Genomic DNA, 20,198 nt, shown 5'->3' with positions numbered 1-20,198 from the left:
AAAAATTCCTGGAAACCGATTTAATACCACACTCATTTACCCTCATTAATTCAAAGGGATTCTTACCCATGTTTACTAAGAAACAAACTAACTAACTTTACATACAATTTTATTCAAAAATTATTTCCTCAGTTGAGCTGACTGTCAGAAAGTCTTTGCTTTTGGGAAAAGAATATCACATGGGTAATTTAAGAGTGGAAATGCCATTTTCTCAGGTACTAGAATGTTCCAGCTACAACAGAGAAAAGGGAGAAAATGTGTAGTGTACGGTGAGCCCTCCATATCCACACATTCTGCATTTGAGCATTCAACCAACGCTGGATTGAAAATATTTATTTAAAAAGCAATAAAAAAACCACAACAATTAAAAAATTATATAAATTTTAAAATACAGTATAACAATTATTTACGTAGCATTTACATTGTATTAGGTATTATAAGTAATCTAGAGATTATTTAAAGCACACAGGAGGATGTTTGAAGGTTATATACAAATACTATGCCATTTTATAGCAGCGACTTGAGCATCTATGGATTTTTGTATCCTCGAGGGTACTGGAACCAATCCCCCTCGGATACTGAAGTTCAGCTGTATTAGGTGGGGTGACACTAGCTACTATATGAGATAAACCTTTACTATGTTAAATCTCTGATATTTTGGAGTTTATTTCTTGTTCATATCATAGTCCATTGTGGGTATTTCTGGCCAGGGGATGCTACAGTTGTCAGGGATCCAGGCTACTTTTACTTTGTGGCTCTACCCTCCTTTTTGGTCCCTCAAGTCATATGCATTCAGCTGGAGGATGACATAAAGCAAGAAGGCTCATACCCCTGAGGTTTTAAGGGCCAGGTCTGAAAGGATGAGCTTCACATTCATCTGAATACCACTTTCCAGAACTTGGCCACGTGGCCACCTAACTGCAAGTGAGCATTCTAACCACGACACCCAACAGGGATGGAGGCATGCTTTTACTCACTCATCCACTGCCAGTTAGCTATTGCTTCTTTCTACTTTTTCCTAACATAACTATAGGTGAAAAGTATTCCCTTACGGAAAAATCATTGAAAAATTTGCATAGAGGAGTGGAAAGAACACTGGACTGGGATATAGTGCTGACTCTACCACTAACTGGAATAATCTCCTAGTGGAAGGAATTTTAAAGATTACTCAATATTCAAGGGAATAGGAAGCCCAGGGCAGATAACTGATTTGTCCATGATCATTCTCTGAAATATTATGCCATGCAGTGGCTTCACTTTGTGTGATATGTCAGTATCAGTCAGTTTGCCATATATTCTCGGCATAGGGCATAGCCCCACACTAGTCGGCCCAGTGATGCAACAAACCAACGCAAATTAAAATGGACTAACTCCTGGGTAATAGGTTTTCTCCTGTATGCATTGAATCATGGTGTCATAAGGCTGAAACGGATTTTGAAGTCATCTTGTCCAGTCCCTCATCAGGTGCTTAAAAATCCCTACACAGCCATTGATTGGCCAGTCCATCCACAATGACTTCTTTCTCTGAAGCTGCCATTTTCTTAAAGCTCTAATTATTAGCAAATTATTTTTTGTGTTGCGAAAACTCTTACTGTATAGCTTGAACTTAGCCATCTTGTTTCTGTCTTCTGGAGTGGCACGTGGTATCCAATCTCTTCTACTTAGCAGACTTAACAATATTTGTGGGTCAAATGTTAATTTTTCAGCTCTTTCGATGTTCTTCATATGAAATTGTCCAGAATCCATTTACAAGTCTTGTTACTCTGTTCTGAATAAATTGCAGTGTGGCACCCAAGACAAAATAGAGTATTTAGTAAGATCTGCCATATCGCTTCTCTCCTTTTATTTATTTTTGAGACAGGGTCTCACTCTGTCACCCAGGCTGGAGAGCAGTGGTGCGATCTCGGTTCACTGCCACCTCCCCGTCCCAGGCCCAAGTGATCCTCCCACCTCAGTCTCCCAAGTAACTGGGATTACAGGTGCGCACCACCACACCCTGCTAATTTTTGTATTTTTTGTAGAGACAGGGTTTTGCCATGTTGCCCAGGCTGGTCTCAAACTCCTGAGCTCATATGATCCACATGCCTCAGCCTCCCAAAGTACTGGAATTACAGGTGCAAGTAACCACACCCGACCCATTGCTCCTCTCCTTTTAAGTAGGAAACTTCTATTTATTCAACCACAGGTTGCATTCACCTTTAAAATGGCTGTATCATCCTGGTGACTGTTATTGATCTTATTCTCAGGCAAGGTCTATAATCTGTTTTTATACACATATTTCAGACAGAGAAAAAGAGGGTGCATGCAGCAGGGAATCTAAACTACCCAGAAGTCCTAGTATACTTCCAGTTGCATCTTATTGGCCAGAAATGAACCATATTTCCATCCCCAGCTACAAGAAAATCTAGGAAGATAAATAGCCAGTTGGTCACATCGATACTCCAGATAAGTCAGGGTTTTGGTATTGAGTCAACAAGAGCAAATAGACACTAAATAGACACGAAGCAGTTTCTGCTATAATTTATTCAGTTGAGAGAGTTTTCTTCTATTTTGCTAATTTTGTTTTTGAATGAATGGTAGTTTGATTCTTTTTTTTTCCAGTATTTGTTGAGACTGATAATTTTTCTTTTTTGATGTGAAATTTGGGTGAATCTCAGTAACATACTTTTTCTAGTGTTATAACATTCCTAATCATGATTTTTTGCTTTGTTTTAATACACTACTAGGCTTTGTTTGCTAATATTTTATGAGAATTTTTGCATCTATATGCATAAATGAGAGGGACTTAACATGTTTATTTTCTTGTCTAAACCATCCATCTAGTTTGGCTTTCAAAGTTATAATATCTTCATAAAATTGATGAAGCTCTTTCTTTTCTCCTATATGGAACAGTTTACATATAATAGAGATTGTCTCTTCCTCTCCTGGGATGCCATCTGGGCCCTAAGTGTTGTCTATATGCTTGCGTGCATGTGATACTTGTATGTAGATATATTACTAAGGGTTTTACTTCTTTTGTCGTAGATCTGTTCAGGTTACCTAATTCTTAAGATATTTTGGTAATTTATATATTTTTAGGATATCTTCCATTTAGTCTAATTGTTCATTTAATTGTTTATAGAATTCCTTTAAGTTTTTAATTTCTTATACTGATAGCTTTAATCTCTTATATAGCTGTGTCCCCTTTTTCATTTTAACATATTTTTAATGCCTTTTCTCTTCATGTTGTCATCTCTTTTATTAGTCTTTTTCTAAGAGTCAACTGTTTTATCAATCCTCTCAAGTTCATTAATTTTTTTCTTTTATTATATTTTTTTCATTTTACTTCCTTTGGGTTCCTTATTTCCTGATTGCTTAGCTAATTAATTTTCCATGTTTTTTACATTCTAATATATGCACATAACATTCCATGATTATTCAGTTCACTAATTAGCACTCCTTGGTATATTTGTTTGAAGAATTACTAATGCACCTAATTGTCCTTACTTCCTGCCCATTCCTCTCCATCCAGCCAATAAAGACCTTGTGAGAGATTTGGCAGCTGCCGCATCAAAATCCAGGTGCACCGCCTACTGTCTTTCCCTGGTGTATTCACTGTGATAATCCTGGCAGAGGGAAAACAGAGGGTGATCTGAATTGTCTTTAGTCCTCACGATCACCAACTTATTTTCTCAGCATTCATGAATTATCCTTTTGGCACTTAAACACTGGAGGTGCAAAATCTACCTTCTTTATCAAATATCAACAACAGCGATTCCTGATTTTATTTGTAAAAGCCTTACTCTGAGTGCAAATGCAGTGGGTTCTGGCCCCAGGCTCATGGCTGAGGTTTCTGCTCCCTCCCTTTCCAACAGCTGTGCTACCCTTTTCAGTCTGAAATGTATTCTCTTTCACAGAAAAGACCAAAAGCAAACGGGATTTTGAGAACTTCTGATAACTGTTTGTCCTTTCCTTTGCTTTTGTTAGAAAAGGAACTGAAACAGCATGTGCATTTGACCTTGAACTCTTTTGCAAACTGCATTTCAATTCAGTCTTCAGTTTTTCTACTGCTCTTCACTTAGGCTGATGCCACCTCCTGCTTCCTATTTTAACAGATGCATTTTAAACCATGTCTCATGGAAGATCTCCCAGTGATACTGGACTTCTCTTAACCTGTCTGCTCTCTGTCTCTTTATCTCTAAAATGACAGGGTTGGACTGGAGGATCTGTAGGGGCCAGTCCAGCCCTAAAAGCTGGCCTGTCCTGCAGGAAAACAAACTGTTTTGTTCAGCTCTGTGCCTCCATCTCTGAAACCCATTGATGTACCCCACATTCCCAGAGAACCTTTTGTGCCGGCTGTGACTTCTGTTTCCAAGCAGGAAAAGAGAAATTTTTCCTGAGGGGAGAAATTATACAAGTAAAACTTAACTTTGTTTTTTTGTTTTTTCAAAATGGAAAGAGGAATCATTGGGGGAAGCTGGGAGGAAGCCCTGTGTTAGGACCCTATGTCCTGGGGTCACATCTTTCTTCATCCATCAATCAGGTGACCAGTATGGGTGCCCCTAACCTTCTGAGCCACTGTTTGATCTGTGACTAACCAAAAAGTAGGATAGTACTATCTCTTTCAGTTTAAAGGGTAGACGTAAGGTTGACATAATAATGTGTAAAACACATGTAAACTGTCAAGAACTATATTAACTTAAGGGACTATTACTGCTATAGAGATTCTATCCTCAATTCTTTTCCAAAAGGTAAAAATAATATAATAAAAGCAAGTTCTGTACTACTTTATCTTTTGTAATCAAAATAAAAGTTATTCAGTGAGCTTTTTTCTCTGCATAACGGAATTATAGAACTTTGCTGATTGTCTGCTCTTTTGCAACACGTAGGAAAACCTTGCTCCAATATAAAGCACCATTCAGATGAGAGGTGTAATTGTTATTTCATAGGGTTCTTTGTCTATTATCTGTTGTCTCTTCACTTTTCAGCATGTTGCAAACATGAACTCAAACACATAGTTCATTTTCATAATGAGAGCTTCCCAATGAATGAAGTAAATGATTGTTCAAGGGTTTTTCTTTTTAAACAATTTCCATACAGACATAAGCCATGTTCCCCCTAGGCATCTTGAGACTTGCAAATCAAGATTACAGGAAATAGCTTTCCCACCGCTCTATGGCAAGACGTCTAGACCAGGTATCCCAACCACATGAGAATTTGTCCTTGTGTCCAACAGCATGGGCAAGATGCATGCTCTTTCTCAGTCATCCACAACCCATCTGTGAAATATTAATATACATTGCAGGCACAAATCAAGCATCTGACTAAGCTTACTATGAGTTGTCCTTTCAAAGAGACATGCTAACTTAGTATAGCTTTCTGATAGCTTCTCACCAGCCTCTCTCATAAGATCGGAGTTTTTGGCTGCCTGCTGGACACCTGCTTCTGAATTTCCCACAATACCTCAAACAAGAAGATAAGACACAGCTTTTTCCCCAGATATGATATTTGTAACATGTTCCCCAGAACCATGTCCCCATTTACCTAGCCTGGAAACTTTGACCATATCTTGGGCAGCTTTTGTCTTTCCATTCTCACTTCTCCACTTCATTAGTTCCTCATCACCTCCAGATTACATTAAATTATTCAAGAGTCTTTGATTTCAGCTCCTGAACAGGTTTACCTACTTATATTCTCTGGCGTCTCCAATTGGTCCTTCATGCTGCCCCAGAATTACCTCCCCAGAATTCAGGTTGGGCCATGCTGCTGCGTTGGTGGCTCCCTATCATCTAAGGAGTAAGTTCCTTCTTCCTTAGCATAAGGCTCAAGGCTGTTCCTTATGGGTTGTTGTATTACTAGTTGGAAAGTATTCAACTGGATATTATGAAATACTCAATACTCACTCAAAAGTGACTTAAACAATGAGAAATATTTATTTTCTCACCTAACAAAAAATCCAGAAGCCTCAGGATCCAGGTGTGGCTTATTCAGCAGCAGAGCACAGGTACCCAGGTGCTTTCCCCTTTCTGCTTTGTTATTGTCAACCAGTGTGCGGCCTTTTATCCTTGGGCGTCCCCATTTGGTGAATGCCAGTGGCCTTCCGCCGCTCAGACATCACATCTCCCTCACATAACTGCGGAAAAACACATTCTCTCCTCCTGACAAAACCTGCCCCCATGAGGTCCCTAGCAAATTTCCCCTTGTATCTCACACACCAGGATTATGTCCCACTCCTATGCCTATTAATCACAGACAAGAGGAAGGGATTGTAGCTTAAGCAAATCAGTATCCATAATCTGACTCTAGGGCTCTTCCAGCAAGAAAGAAAGTAGGCAGGGGAGAGGGTTAGGGGCAACCAGTATTAGCATTTGCTATGCTCCATCCTTAGCAGCCAGCCTCACCCATACACCTCAGGGCCCTGGAGTTATCACCACTCTCAGAAGTCAGTGCGTGTTTCATTTCTCCATGCACTCCCTTTCCCCTTACCACATGCCTGCAGTGCCTTTCTCTGCCTTTAGAAACACTCAACTCGTCGTATCTGTTAGGTCCAAGCTTCTAATGCACCAGTCAGCATGAATCCTCCACAAGGCATGGTGTTTATACTGCATCCCTCACTTTTGTTTCTTCCTGTCTATGTTATGATTGTACATATGGCTTCTATTCCTGTGGATTACGTGGTCCGTATTTTAGTGAGCCTTGTCCCTCCCATAACCCTTAATCACAGTGTCTTAAATCTAGTAATAAATGTTTGCTAAATCAAGGTGCATGTGAATTAACATCACATCTGTTTGTTTTGCAGGTCTGTGCTGCCAACATAGTCTCCCAAGATGGTGAACAGAATGGTCTCACGGGGAGAGTGGATGAAGGTGTAGATGAATTTTTTACCAAGAGGGTGACCAAAATGGATTCCAAGTGAGTTCAGAGTAATTTCACTAATCATGCTATTTAATTCATATTTAAATTACTAACAGCTGCAATTAAACTTAGTATACTGTTTCATTTTATATATGGAAATTACTATTCTGACAGCTTGCAAAATATGGTCTCTGGGCTGGCAATACCAGTGTCAACTGGGACCTTATTAGAAATGCAAACTCTCAAACTCCTACCCCAGACCTACTGAATCAAAAGCTCTGGAGGTTGGGCCTAGCAATCTGTATTTTAATAAGCCCTCCAGGTTATGCTGAGGCATGCTCCAGTTTGATACCTATTGTACGAATCTAAACCAGACCACAAAATGTGCCACCCCAAGATTCTTTTAGGGCCTCATCACTTGGATAGTTCCATTACAGGGTAATGATCATGCGTGTGCTGGAATTATTTACTTTGAGCTTCTCCTTGTTCATAATTTTTTTTTTTTTTTTTTTTTTTTTTTTTTTTGAGACGGAGTCTCGCTCTGTCGCCCAGGCTGGAGTGCAGTGGCGCAATCTTGGCTCACTGCAAGCTCCCCCTCCCGGGTTCACGCCATTCTCCTGCCTCAGCCTCTCCGAGTAGCTGGGACTACAGGCGCCCGCCACCACGCCCGGCTAATTTTTTCTATTTTTTAGTAGAGACGGGGTTTCACCATGGTCTCGATCTCCTGACCTCATGATCCGCCCGCCTCGGCCTCCCAAAGTGCTGGGATTACAAGCGTGAGCCACCGCGCCCGGCGTTTTCTCCTCATTTTCTTGCTACTGAGACAGTTCCCTTAGAAGACAGTTCAGTGGTACTTTTATTAACAGTTCTTTAACTTGAAACATTTCAGTCTTTAAGCATGATTTGTACCATGTTATTTAATCCTCAACTAAATACAAATCTATCCCAAAATACACTCTTAACATGGATTTGTCTTTATGAAGATTCTTCACCTTGAGATATCAAATTCAGGAACAAATGTAAGCCAGATAAGCCAAAGGCGTCAGGCTGGGCACAGGTAGGGAAGCAACTAATCAATTCTATTAGATGGATGTGCCTTATCTTGCCGCAGCAGGATGGTGAGGTGGCAGTGAGTTAAATTTTATATCCATAACAATGTAACTTACTGAATCTTATAACCTTTAGGACCCAATTATTTGTCTTCTTTGACACTGGCCTTGAAGCTTAGCATACTATACTTGGCAAAATTTTGTTCTCCTGTCTTTCAAGAACCAACCTAAATGTCATTTATTCTTTGAAGCTTTTCTGGAACTGCTCCTCCCACCCCCCCCCCGAATTAATTGCTGTTTCTCTACTGCTGACTTAATACTTTTCTTTCCATCCTTCACACACATCTGTTAAAGCCCACGTAATCCTTTAAGAGTTTGTTTGTTTTTTAATTTTTTTTATAACTGAAGGAATAGATGAATGTGTTTTCAATGTAAAAGATTCAAGAAAAACCAACACAAACATATAGCAAAATGGGAAATCGCTGTTAATGATTTGCTTTCAAGTCTTTTTTCCCAAATAGAATGCTACTCTTCAGGAGCGATACCTGGGCCTTATTTTGTTATAGCTTCAATGTCTAACACAGCCCATAATATATAGTCTGCCCTCAATTAGTGATGGTTAAATGAATGGAGAAAGTCTCGACTCATCTCCATATAATTTACAGATACCATTGTTTACTTTTTAAACTTCTGAAATTTATATTCAGTTAATGAGGTGGTTTGTAAGCATTCGATCTGAACTGTACGTATTGTTATACCCGCCCCAGTGTGATTTTCTCTCCTGTTAATGCTAGTTTCTTTAATAGGCTCTGAATGAAAGTTGGGTAAATTTTGTAAGGTATAAAATATATATATATTTTTTGAGATGGAGTCTCGCTCTGTCGCCCAGGCTGGAGTGCAGTGGCGCAATCTCGGCTTACTGCAAGCTCCGCCTCCCGAGTTCACGCCATTCTCCTGCCTCAGCCTCTCCGAGTAGCTGGGACTACAGGCGCCCGCCACTATGCCTGGCTAATTTTTTTTTGTATTTTTAGTAGAGACGGGGTTTCACCGTGGTCTCGATCTCCTGACCTCGTGATCCACCCGCCTCGGCCTCCCAAAGTGCTGGGATTACAAGCGTGAGCCACCGCGCCCGGCCTAAAATATATTTTTTTATAAAGATACTGCTCAAGGAAGATTCCGTTCATGTTTCCGTGCACAAATAGAAATAAATACATCAATTTTCATCATCAAATAATATGATGGAATCTACTGAAAGTTGTGATTTGAAGTTTTTTTATAAATAGATTATTGTCAGTCCAATCTTTAAAGGTCAAGGGATAGGTAAAATCATGAAGTAGTACGAAGGAAGTTTGAAAATCAAAGTTATACATGCTCATAAAGTGTCAGATGTTCTACAAAGGCTTAAAAAAAGTTCCTTATTATTTTCCCACTCCCTATTCCCCAGAGGCAACTAAGTTTTATTCCTTTAGCTGTTTCTTCCATTTGTCTTAATAGCATCCTTTCTTTTTCTGTTTTCTGTGTTTCATTTTTAGATAATACTATAACCGCTAACTTCTTACTTAGATGATGATAATACAGACTGAGTATCTCTTATCTGTAATGCTTGTGACCAGAAGTGTTTCATATTTGGGATTCTTTTTTGAATATTTGTATTATACTTGCTGGTTTTACATCCCTAATCTGAAATTCAAAATGTTCCAGTGAGCATTTCTTTTGAGCACGTTGGTGCTGAAAAAGTTTCAAATTTTGAAGCGTTTCAAATTATGGATTGCAGGTACTCAACCTGTATACTCTGTCACCAAACACACAGACACACACACACACACACACACGCGTACACACGTAGTTAGACACACTTTTCCTTGCCCAACCTTCTTTATTTAATTTTATCATAATTGGTGTCTTAGTCTGTTTTCTGTTGTTATGACAAAATACTTTTGAGTGGGTAATTTATAAAGGAAAGAGGTTTATTCAGCTCATGGTTCTGGAAGCTGGGAAGTTCAAGTTTGGGTGGCCACACTGGTTGGCTTCTGGTGAGGGCCTCATGCTGCATAATGGCATGGCAGAGAAGTAAAAGGAGAATTGAGTGTGTGCAAAAAGAAAGGAGGGGTGAAGGAGGCTGACTCACTTCATAACAACCCACTCTCTCAAGAACGTATCCATTCCCATGAGAACTAATCCAGTCTCCGTAATTGATTTTAATAACCTAATCACCTCTTAAAGGTACCACCTCCCAATACTATCAAAACTCATGTTGAGCCCAAGCCTCAACATGAGTTTTGATGGGGACAAACCACAGCAGTTGGTTAGATCAATATTTAGTGTTTGCTTCATCCTAACCATGTAAACATTGACAACTGTGTTAGATCGTATACGGTGATTACATTTTCTTTCTATAGAATTTTTTGTTTTCCTTGGTGTTAATTATTGTCCCCTTTTTCGTTTGTTTTGTTTTCTGCATTCCTTTCACTGACTTATCTCCTAAATTTCCAGTAAAGATACAAATTTTCTTTCAATTTGTTCAAGTATTTTCAGTTTTTTTTCTTCTTGGACACACCTCTCACCAGCATCTGACCAGCTCCAGTGTGACCTCTAGGCCCATTCCACTGCTGTTGTCTGGGATCTCCCTTCATCATCTGCTGGGGGATTCCCTTCGCCTCATCTCTGTGTCATTTTTCTGTTTCCATTGGCCCACGCTGGTCTTAGTATATGCCCCTGTTTTGGTGGAGCACCTTCTTGAATTGCTTCCTGAGAAAGAGAGTTTGGAAAACAAGTTTCTGTAACTGTTGCATATCTTTCATTTGGATTAATAGTGTCACTAGGTATAGAATTGTAGGTTGGTCTTCGTTGTACCTTAGCATTTTGATAGCTTTGCTCAATTATCTTCTAGCTTCCAGTGTTGCTATGAGAATCGGATGTTGACTTGAGTCCTGATCTTTTGTTTCTGACTTACTTTTGTTTTCCCTCTCCTCTGGAAGCATTTGGGATCTTCTCTGCATTCCCAGTGTACTAAAATTTTATGATGATATGTGCCCTGAGGTGGGCTTTTTACTTTTTAATTTAAAAAAAAAAAAAACAATTTGCTGGGCACTCATTAGCCATTTCAATCTGGAAACTCATGTCCTTTGTTGCTGAATTTTTAAAAATTATTTCTTTCATAATTTCTTCCTTTTTTCTGTGTACTTTTTTCTTTAACTTATATTATTATTATTATTATTATTTGAGATAACATCTCACTCTATCACCCAGGCTATAGTGCAGTGGCGTGATCATGGCTCACTGCAACTTTGACCTTCCAGGCTCAGGTGATACTCCTACCTCAGACTCTTGATTAGCTGGGACTACAGGCATGGACCACCCCTCCCAGCTAATTTTTGTATTTTTTTGTAGGGATAGGGTTTTGCCATGCTGACCAGGCTGGTCTCGAACTCCCAGGGTCAAGCAGTCTGCCCACCTCAGCCTCCCAAAGTGCTGGGATTACAGTCATGAACTACCATGCCCAGGCCGTTATTCAGATTTTTTATTTCCTCTATTAATCCACTAATTCCTACCTTTTCTCTCCTATTTTTTTATTCTTTATATTCCCTTTGTTTTTCTGGAAGATTTCCTCAGTTGTATCTTCCAACCTTGAGTTTTCTACTTCTGCTGTCACATTTTGCTATAATTCCTGTTGGTGGATGCAATATTTTTTTCTCTTCCATGTTGAAAAGGAATGGGGCACCAAAGAGCTTCTTGGAAATTTGTGGGTAGAGCTTGTCAACTGGTGGGCTTCCATGTAGGGTGGTCTTCCTGGACCATTTTGTTGGGGGAGAGGGTATCCCTGACTCTCAGAATCTTTAGGTCCTTTCTGTTGAGCTTTGGAAACTTCGATCTCCTGCCTGGTGGGTATAAACCTTCCTGCCTGATTCTGGCATGCAGAGTGAGAAAAGGGGTCCAGGGGGTGTCACTGCTCACTGTGCAGGCTTTCTTGAGCCTCCCTGTTTCGTGATCCTCACTCAGCTCAGCTGCATTTATTGTCCCCCAGCTCAGCTTCTTTGGTTCATTCTCTCCAGAGAGTGAACTTGGGTGATGGGATGGGCATCACTGGCTCTGTGGTTTAGGGAGAGGGTCTGATGAATTTCTGAATGGGCTTCACAAAGAAGAGAACCTTCCTGTCTTCATTTCCCCTTCACTTCCACTTGCAGAGGTGCCTGCTTCTCCTCCTTCTGGAGCCAGCACAAATCACATGCTTCTTGGTCTCCCCCACTGTTGGCTTAGGTTTCAGCTTTCTCTGATCTATTAACTCAATTTTCACATATAACTAGTGTATTTTGGCTTGCAAATTTTATGTTTTTGCCTTTTCTCCCCTGTAGGGCTTATGCTTTCTTTTATAAATCCTTTGCTATTATTTTAATGGCGATTCAGGGGAGCTAAGTGGATATTCAGTCTGCCAGCTTTAAATGAGACAAGTTGTCTGTGATACTTCCTACTTAGCTCATTTCATTGACTCCTTCTCCCCTTCCATTTCCCAAGTTTCAGCATATTCTCCTTCTGAAAACTCTCCCAGAGCATACTCTCTGCCTTTTGGAACCAAACTCAGGTTTAGCTGCTTGCCCCTCAAAAAGTCAAACACATGAGAAGCAAAGTTTGGTTTATGCCAAGTGCCGACAGCTTGGGAGATGGCCAGACTCAAGTCCCAAAAAGCCATCTCAAATTTTCAGGCTGGCTAAAGGGGTTTTAAGGTGAAAGGCGGCATGAAAACCATGCACAGGAGTGGTGTGGGGTGCAGTTCTGTTGGTTGTTTTCTGATGACTATCTTGAGTAATGGACTATTTGGAGGTCTGGTTGGTTTCCTCTTGGCAGGGGTTAGGTTATGGACTAACTGCATACCAATTTCTACTTAGAAGGGAGAAAATTGCACCACCACCTCTGTTTTATGCCTGGATTGTTTCAAGATACCCTTTGGAATTCTCAAGCAGAGCAAGTAGTTAGATACATATATAAAACAAGAAACAAAGGGAGAGAGGGGTTACTTTTAGAGTAAGCTAGCAAACTGGCTGTACCAGTTACATTTTCATCTTTCATTCTTAATGTATGCGTGCCTCAATTTTCTCACATGTGAATATGACGATGATATTCCACATTCCTTTCTGTTTCCTAAGGGCAGTAACTCAAATCCGCTTTTAAAAATGCTTCTGAATGGTTACTGTATATGTAGCAATCTCCATATTTATATTTTGACTGATTCTTGCTGGAACTTATTTACAGTAAAAACAACAGATCTGTGTCTTGGTTTGAAATGCAGGAAATGGTCAACAAGAGGCTCAGAGTCCCATGAGCTTAATGAAGGAGGAGATGAAAAGAAAAAGCGAGATTCTCGGAAAAGTAGTGGCTTTCTCAATTTAATCAAGTCCCGGTCCAAATCTGAGCGACCACCAACGATCTTGATGACAGAAGAACCCTCCTCACCAAAAGGGGCAGTCAGAAGTCCACCTGTGGACTGTCCCAGGAAGGACACAAAGGCCGCTGAGCACAATGGCAATTCTGAACGGATAGAGGAGATAAAAACACCTGACTCCTTTGAAGAGAGTCAAGGGGAAGAAATAGGGAAGGTGGAACGGAGTGACAGCAAGAGCAGCCCCCAGGGAGGGCGGAGGTATGGGGTCCAGGTGATGGGCAGTGGTCTGCTGGCAGAGATGAAAGCCAAGCAAGAGAAGAGAGCTGCATGTGCACAGAAGGTAAGGGTGGACCTATTTTTAATTCATTCATTTATTTGATATATAATAGATGCACGTATTTTCATGGTGCCTGTGGTGTTTTTATGTCTATCACCTTAAACATTTAACTTTCCTTTATGCTGGGAATATTCAAATTACTCTCTTCTAGCTATTTTGAAATAGACAATAGATTATTGTTAACTAGCGCTACCCTACTGATCTGTCCAATACTAGGTCTTGTTTCTTCTATCAGCTGTGTTTTTGTACCCATTTTGTACCTCTTTTCATCTCCCCCCATGCCCCCACACTTCCTGCCCTCTGGTAACCCCCAATCTACTCCTTGTCTTCGTGAGATAAGTGGGGGTTCATTTTTGACTTTGTTGTCCTTGTTTGTGTTTTTGCCCTCACTTGGTTTATTTGGGTGAGAAAATAAAAATAGCCTGTTGGTTAAATAGAAATCCAAAACCATAACTTATTGCTAAAGAACCTGACGCACAGACCCTAAAGAAATGGCCATGTTTTCACTTTGGCCCAAGGGTCACGCTGTTGTGGAGTGCTGGCATTCTAAGGTAGGCTTTGAAGACTCCAGTCTTTTCCCACCTGCCCAGGGGCCTCCTGTGCATGTCATGGAAGCATGTCAGGGATGTTCCGGGGTCGGGGGAAATGCTCCTGTCTGGGAGAAAAGACAGTCAGCTGAATCCAAATGGAAGACTGAGGCTAATATTGAAGATAGGTGAACCAACACAGGGAAATAAAAACACTGAAACTAGGTTATACATAAAAATGGAAACTATTTTCTAACTTACTCTCTTTCAAGCCTAAAAATTATTCTCTTTTTAAACTTAAGAATGCCTTGCTATATTCCAGATTTTGAAGACAAAGACAAAAAAGTCAAAGTATTCTATTAGAATTAATTGAATATTTGACCATTGATATGTATCATCTGTTGCTACAAAGAAAAACTTCATAGTTTAAAACTTGCTGAGTTCTCCCAAAATCTGACTTAAAACATTATTTATTCTTCAAACCTCCTTTTAAAGTATAAGGAGTCGTTTTCACTTTTCTTTTTACCCCTATTTTCTCCTGTCACTACGTGAAGGATTGTATCTGTGTGATAAGATGAACATACTCATGTTTAAGTCAGGTTATGGTTTCTGTGCATTATCTTGAGCTCCATTATTTTTACACAACTGGTTCTCCAAAGAAAGGAAATCACATGTCTATTTTATTTGAAGTATCACAATAAAACAGTTCATCCCGGTGAGCCCTTGACTTTCAGAAAGTAAACAATTAACTACATGGCAGGTGTAGGGAGCTCTTTTATATGGCTTCTAAACAACCAATGTTTAAAAATTAAACTCCACTTCCTACCTGATCTTACAACTATTCACCAAAGTTCTCCCACCAACATCAACATTATTTAGCAATTCTCTAATTGCAGATCCCTCCTAACTCACTGAGCAACCCTTAGAGTTGGGAGAGACTACATAACAACACTCAACAAAGGAGGCATGGTGTGGCCCTCACTGGTCAGAATTCTGGATAATACTACAACCATGTCATTAGTGAGTCAGATGCCCAAGGAAATGTTAAAATTTTAATCCATGTTGTGAATTTCTTTATAACAATGAATGTGCGGTTTTCATTAATATGCTGTTTATGTTTTTCATGATTAACAGTTTCTTTTTGGTGTAAAGATGATACGTACTAGAGTGTTTTATTCATGTAGTTTGGATTTGATATATAAATTGGCTTAAAGTGACAAAATCCTTATGGTTTTATATTTGTTTAGGGCTTACACAGTATTAATGATCTGTTAGCGCCATCTAGTGTCACTTTAAAACAACCATCGTTAAAAATTCTTGCTATTTAAAAATCAGACCTGTCATGGGTCTTCTGTCAAAATCATTAAATAATGAAGTTTTTCAAAAATTAGCTTTAGAACATTTTTTTCCTAAAGTACCATGACTGTATTCTTTATAAAGGTAGCAACAATTAGCATCAATGATCAATATACTGTTGAAAAAATATATGATGTCTTCACCCTCTAAGTAATTCTCTTTGCATTGTTGGCATTTGAGATATATATGTATTTTTTTTAAAGAAAAAGAACTGTAAGTATGAAGATATGACACTTTTCATTTATTGACAAAAGAGAGAAATAAGCAGTGAATACTTAGAGTTCATATATTTTCCTCCGGGGCCTCCAAGTCATCTGTCCACATACAAAGGCAATGGGCATTATATTATTTTATCCTTATTCCCCACAGTCACTTTGAGATTTATAAATAACTTTAAAAATCTGGGAGGGAAAAGAAAACAACTCCCAGGATTGTTTTAGAGATGCAGGCAAATGGGGTGCCCCGGGTACAGAATTTAAGGATGTCCTCACTTTCAGGTGCCTGCCGTGCACTTGGAGGAAACTGAAAGGGAAGGATGTGGAAGGGGCCTTCATGGATGGTCCCCAGCCCTGTCCTGCAGACACTTGTCCTGCGCACAGAGGGCTAGCATGGGACTTCCTTTTTAGGGGATCACTTTTCCGTAGTGATGCCAAATAATGTGCTTGTTTTAGCTGCAGTGCTTGTATACACATTTCCTCCTGGAGGCCTGTTCAGCACCTTGCATTCATGACAGTGGAACTTTTGTCATCTTCCTGAGAAGTTCCTCAGCCTTCCTGCCACTTGGGTGCTTCCTTCTGATAGAACCAGCACTCCTGGGGAGTGTGTGATTGGGGTAGATTGATGAATCCAGGGAGTGAGGCTTATGTCACCTGCATTTCAAATAATCCTTCCTGTATCATCAAACACAGTTTAAAGTTAGGAATTGGCTGCAGAGCTTTTTAGGTTTGTCAGAAGCATGAGATGAGCAGGAACCAGCAGTCTGAAGGTCAGACTGCCTTGGGAATCATCATGCCTCCTGGTCTACTGGTCCACCTTGTTTTTGCTTGTTAGGCAGTAGATGTGGACCATCTTTGTCAATATAATTCTTAGATATTATTAAGTAAACACCAGACTTTGCTTTGTATATCTTTTTTTTTTTGTATCTAAATGCCTCAGTCTAGTGTAGACTTTCTAAACTTTCCACTCCTACCCCAAGACAGTGGTGTTTTACTTTCCCCATCATCACCATCTTCACCATCACTAATTCCTCCCACCTGCAGATTTTTAAAAAATTTATTCAGTCTTGTGTATCTGTATTTGCCTCCTAAATAATAGATCTGTGTCCTGTGGTTCTACCTCAGAGCAGGGAAGACCCCGCCTCTTTCAGGACCCCTTTCACCTATATTATCATTGAGCTTGGAAAGATTTCTGCTGCTTTGAAAATTTTATATATATATATATATATTTTAATAGATAAGGTCTTGCTCTGTCACCCAGGCTGGAATGCATTGGCACGCTTATAGTTCACTGCAGCTTCGAACTCCTGGGGTTGGTCAGGTGATCCTCCTGCCTCAGCCTCCTGAGTAGCTGGGACTTCAGATGCATGCCATCATGCCTGGCTAATTTTTCTATTTTTTGCAGAGATGGGGGGGTCTCACTATGTTGCCTAGGCTGGTCTCAAACTCATGACCTCAAATAATTATCCCATCTCAGTTTCCCAAAGTGCTGAGATAAATTACAGGCATGAGCCACTGCACCCAGCCAAAACTAGATTTTTGGAAACCAAACCTAAAGCAGATTCTGTACATTTCTAGCAGGCAAGGGCCCTCATCACATAAAGCAACAGAGGCTGCAGAGCCTGCATAGATGTTCAACAAGAAAAACAGTAAAGGTCACCAAGCCCACTGACTTTCCCTGGCCCCATGCATCTCTCACCTGTGAGGAGCCTTCCGAGGAACCAAACCGGCCACACTTTGGACCCCAGAGCCCTGACCCTAAACACAGAATAGAATGTGTTTCTCACAGCTTTGTCCCAGCAGGAGAGCCTGTGGAGACAGCTCAGGCACAGTCACCATAACAGCAGCTGAGTTAAAGAGCCCTTCTTTGCTGTCATTTATTATCTGCATTGTTTTTTCACTTTTGCATTAAATAAATGTGCACTTTTTGTGGGGATGGTGCTTGAATTTTTTAGAAGCTTGGGAATGATGCCGTATCCCAGGATTCCTCCAGCCCAGTCTTGAGCAGCGTAGAGCGGTTGGATGGAGGTGGGGCAGGTAAGTCAGGCCATTGCCATCACCCCCTTAGGAAAAGCACTTACCTTCTGATTGCAGAGTCACATGATTGACAGAAGAAAAACTTAAACAGGGAGGCAAGAACCGATCTCTTTGTTGTGTGTTCTCAGCTATCATCTGAAAGACCACATCCCTTCACCTGCCTTACCTTCCCCTGGGGGGCATCCTGCCCCACTGTAGCATTGTGCCTGGATAGGGCACTTTTTGATTTCCCAAAGGGAGGAAATTCTGACTGTTTTTTCATTGCAAACTTCTCAACTGTGAGCATTTTGGCAAAGTCGGGGGTGGGGGCAGTGTACAGGATCATGGCTGCTGTGTTTAAGAATAAGCCATGGTGACATATGGAAGATGGGAGCTGTCTTGTTTGGTATGAACAGTATGCTTCCTTTGCAGCTTGAATATGCATGAAATCCAATATCCCTTGTCCCTCTGAATTTTTAGGTATAAGAAAATAAGAAAATATCTTAGATGACAACTGGAGAGTAATGTGTTAACTGTGTGATAGAATCCTCATTTTGCTATTTGAGATTCTTATGCATAGCTACAGTATCTTGGTGCAGTAAGAGTTGGATGATAAATCACATTTTATGGGCTTATTTTTGCCAGTTGTCTTGTTAAATTAAGGCAGCAGTATGGATGGAGGTGGGGGATAAGATAACATTTCTGGAGCTGTTCTCACTAAACATGAGATTGCAGCCATCAGCATCACCCTCCTCACTCAGAACCTGCAGCCAGAGTCCTAACTGCTTATTGTCCAGAACCAAGGCACTTACATTTGGTAATACCTGTACCTTGTGCCAGATCTGAGAAAGACCCGAATATTTGAAATGCATGAAGAACCACTGTTTTCCTTGTATGTGATTACGGCACTGTACGCTATTAAATGTAAAAGCTTGTTATCCCTGGAATAGTCAGGGGTGATCAGAAAAGAACCAAAAAGTTTATTGCTTTTCTACAAAGAACGTTACTCTTCCTCCAGCATGTTTTGATTTTAAAAACATGCTAGAACAGCATATTCTTAAAATATTCTTAAAACATCCATGATGAGAAACGATGGCAAATGATTACAGCAGTTTGTACCAGACTTCTAGCTTCAAGTTATTGGCTTCTTTGACTTTTGATTTTTAAAGTGGCCTTTTTCATCTCAGTGCCTAAACTGCACCCAGGTCTTCCAGAGAACCGCTTTGGTTTGGGAACACCAGAAAAGAATACCAAAGCAGAACCCAAAGCGGAAGCAGGCTCCAGGTCTCGGAGCTCATCCAGCACACCTACCAGCCCGAAGCCCCTCCTGCAGTCCCCCAAACCCAGCCTGGCAGCACGGCCCGTCATCCCGCAGAAACCAAGAACCGCCTCACGGCCTGGTAAGAGTTTTGCAGTTAGGGAGTTACATCGTGACCAGGTGGCTTCCCAGAGCCAACTGGATCAGACTCTGGGGCAGCTGGTGAGTGAGGTACAGCGGCTTCTGCAGGAGGGGATCACAAGAAACCTGTGCAAAGCTGTGAAAGTGATGAGAGCTGAGGGATTCTTTTATTTAATGCTGAGGCCCACCGTGTGTGAGAGTTGGGGACTCTGAGGCTGTCCTTGCTTTCAGGGGTACAGGCTAGTTTGTAGGCAAGACAGGGAAATCAGTCTTTTGTCATGTTGACCCATCTGCAGTGCTTGGCTTGGCTTTCTGGTATTTGTCTCCAGGGTGTTCAGACACTTTGAAAAGCAGCAGTTTAAGGAGGAAGGCTACAAATGGGGAAAGCACAAGCTCATCGGTTTTTATGCCATATTCTGTGATATAGCAAGGGTTTAGAACAAGACTTGGCAAACAATGGGCCTGTTTTTGTGAATAGTTTTACTGGACACAGCCATACTATTTGTATTGGTGTCATCTGTGGCTGTGGCTGCGCTACAGTGGCAGAGTGGTATACTTGCAACAGGGCCATATGGTCTGCAGAGTGTAAAATATTTACTCTTGGGCCATTTACAAAAAAGTTTGCTGACTATTAGTTTAGAAAATCTAATGGTAGAAGAAACTTAAAAATATTAGAAATGGATTGGTCTTCACCTTATTCTCTCCTGCACAAAATAAGGCCAGGTGTGGTAGAGCACACCTGTAGTCCCTGCTACTTGGGAGGCTGAGGTGGGAGGATCACTTGAGCCTAGGAATTTAGGCTGTGATCACACTGTGACCACACCACTGCACTCCAGCCTGAGTGACAAGACCCTATCACCCTATCTCAAAAAAACAAAACAAACGTTTAACAACAACAACAAAAAAAACCACACACACACATTAGTTTTTTTTTTTCAATTTAACTTACCATTATAAGAATTTTCAAACATATACAAAAGTAGGATAGGTAATATAATGAAAGTTACATCAATTCGTCACCTCTTCCCGTTGTTCTCCCACAAAAATTAGTCAAACAGGGATAAAAATATATAGTCAGATCATCATCA

General features: G+C 40.5%; 1 protein-coding gene across 5 annotated transcripts in view; it reads left to right on the top strand.

The window, feature by feature from the left end:
• The window catches only part of CARMIL1 (capping protein regulator and myosin 1 linker 1), a 347,708-nt gene that overhangs the window by 314,319 nt on the left and 13,191 nt on the right, over positions 1-20,198 (top strand). For 4 of the 5 annotated variants that reach the window (XM_055264246.2, XM_055264241.2, XM_063632705.1 and 1 more), the window contains 4 exons: positions 6,779-6,891; positions 13,168-13,600; positions 17,651-17,732; positions 18,899-19,111. In XM_055264246.2, the coding sequence (XP_055120221.2) occupies positions 6,779-6,891; positions 13,168-13,600; positions 17,651-17,732; positions 18,899-19,111 (841 nt within the window). The remainder of the gene's footprint in view (positions 1-6,778; positions 6,892-13,167; positions 13,601-17,650; positions 17,733-18,898; positions 19,112-20,198) is intronic. The other variant, XM_055264247.2, reaches the window with a different exon arrangement.

The sequence above is a fragment of the Symphalangus syndactylus genome, chromosome 23 (assembly GCF_028878055.3).
Source record: "Symphalangus syndactylus isolate Jambi chromosome 23, NHGRI_mSymSyn1-v2.1_pri, whole genome shotgun sequence".
NCBI classification, from domain to species: domain Eukaryota; kingdom Metazoa; phylum Chordata; class Mammalia; order Primates; family Hylobatidae; genus Symphalangus; species Symphalangus syndactylus.
This window is presented reverse-complemented; position numbering and strand designations above follow the sequence as displayed.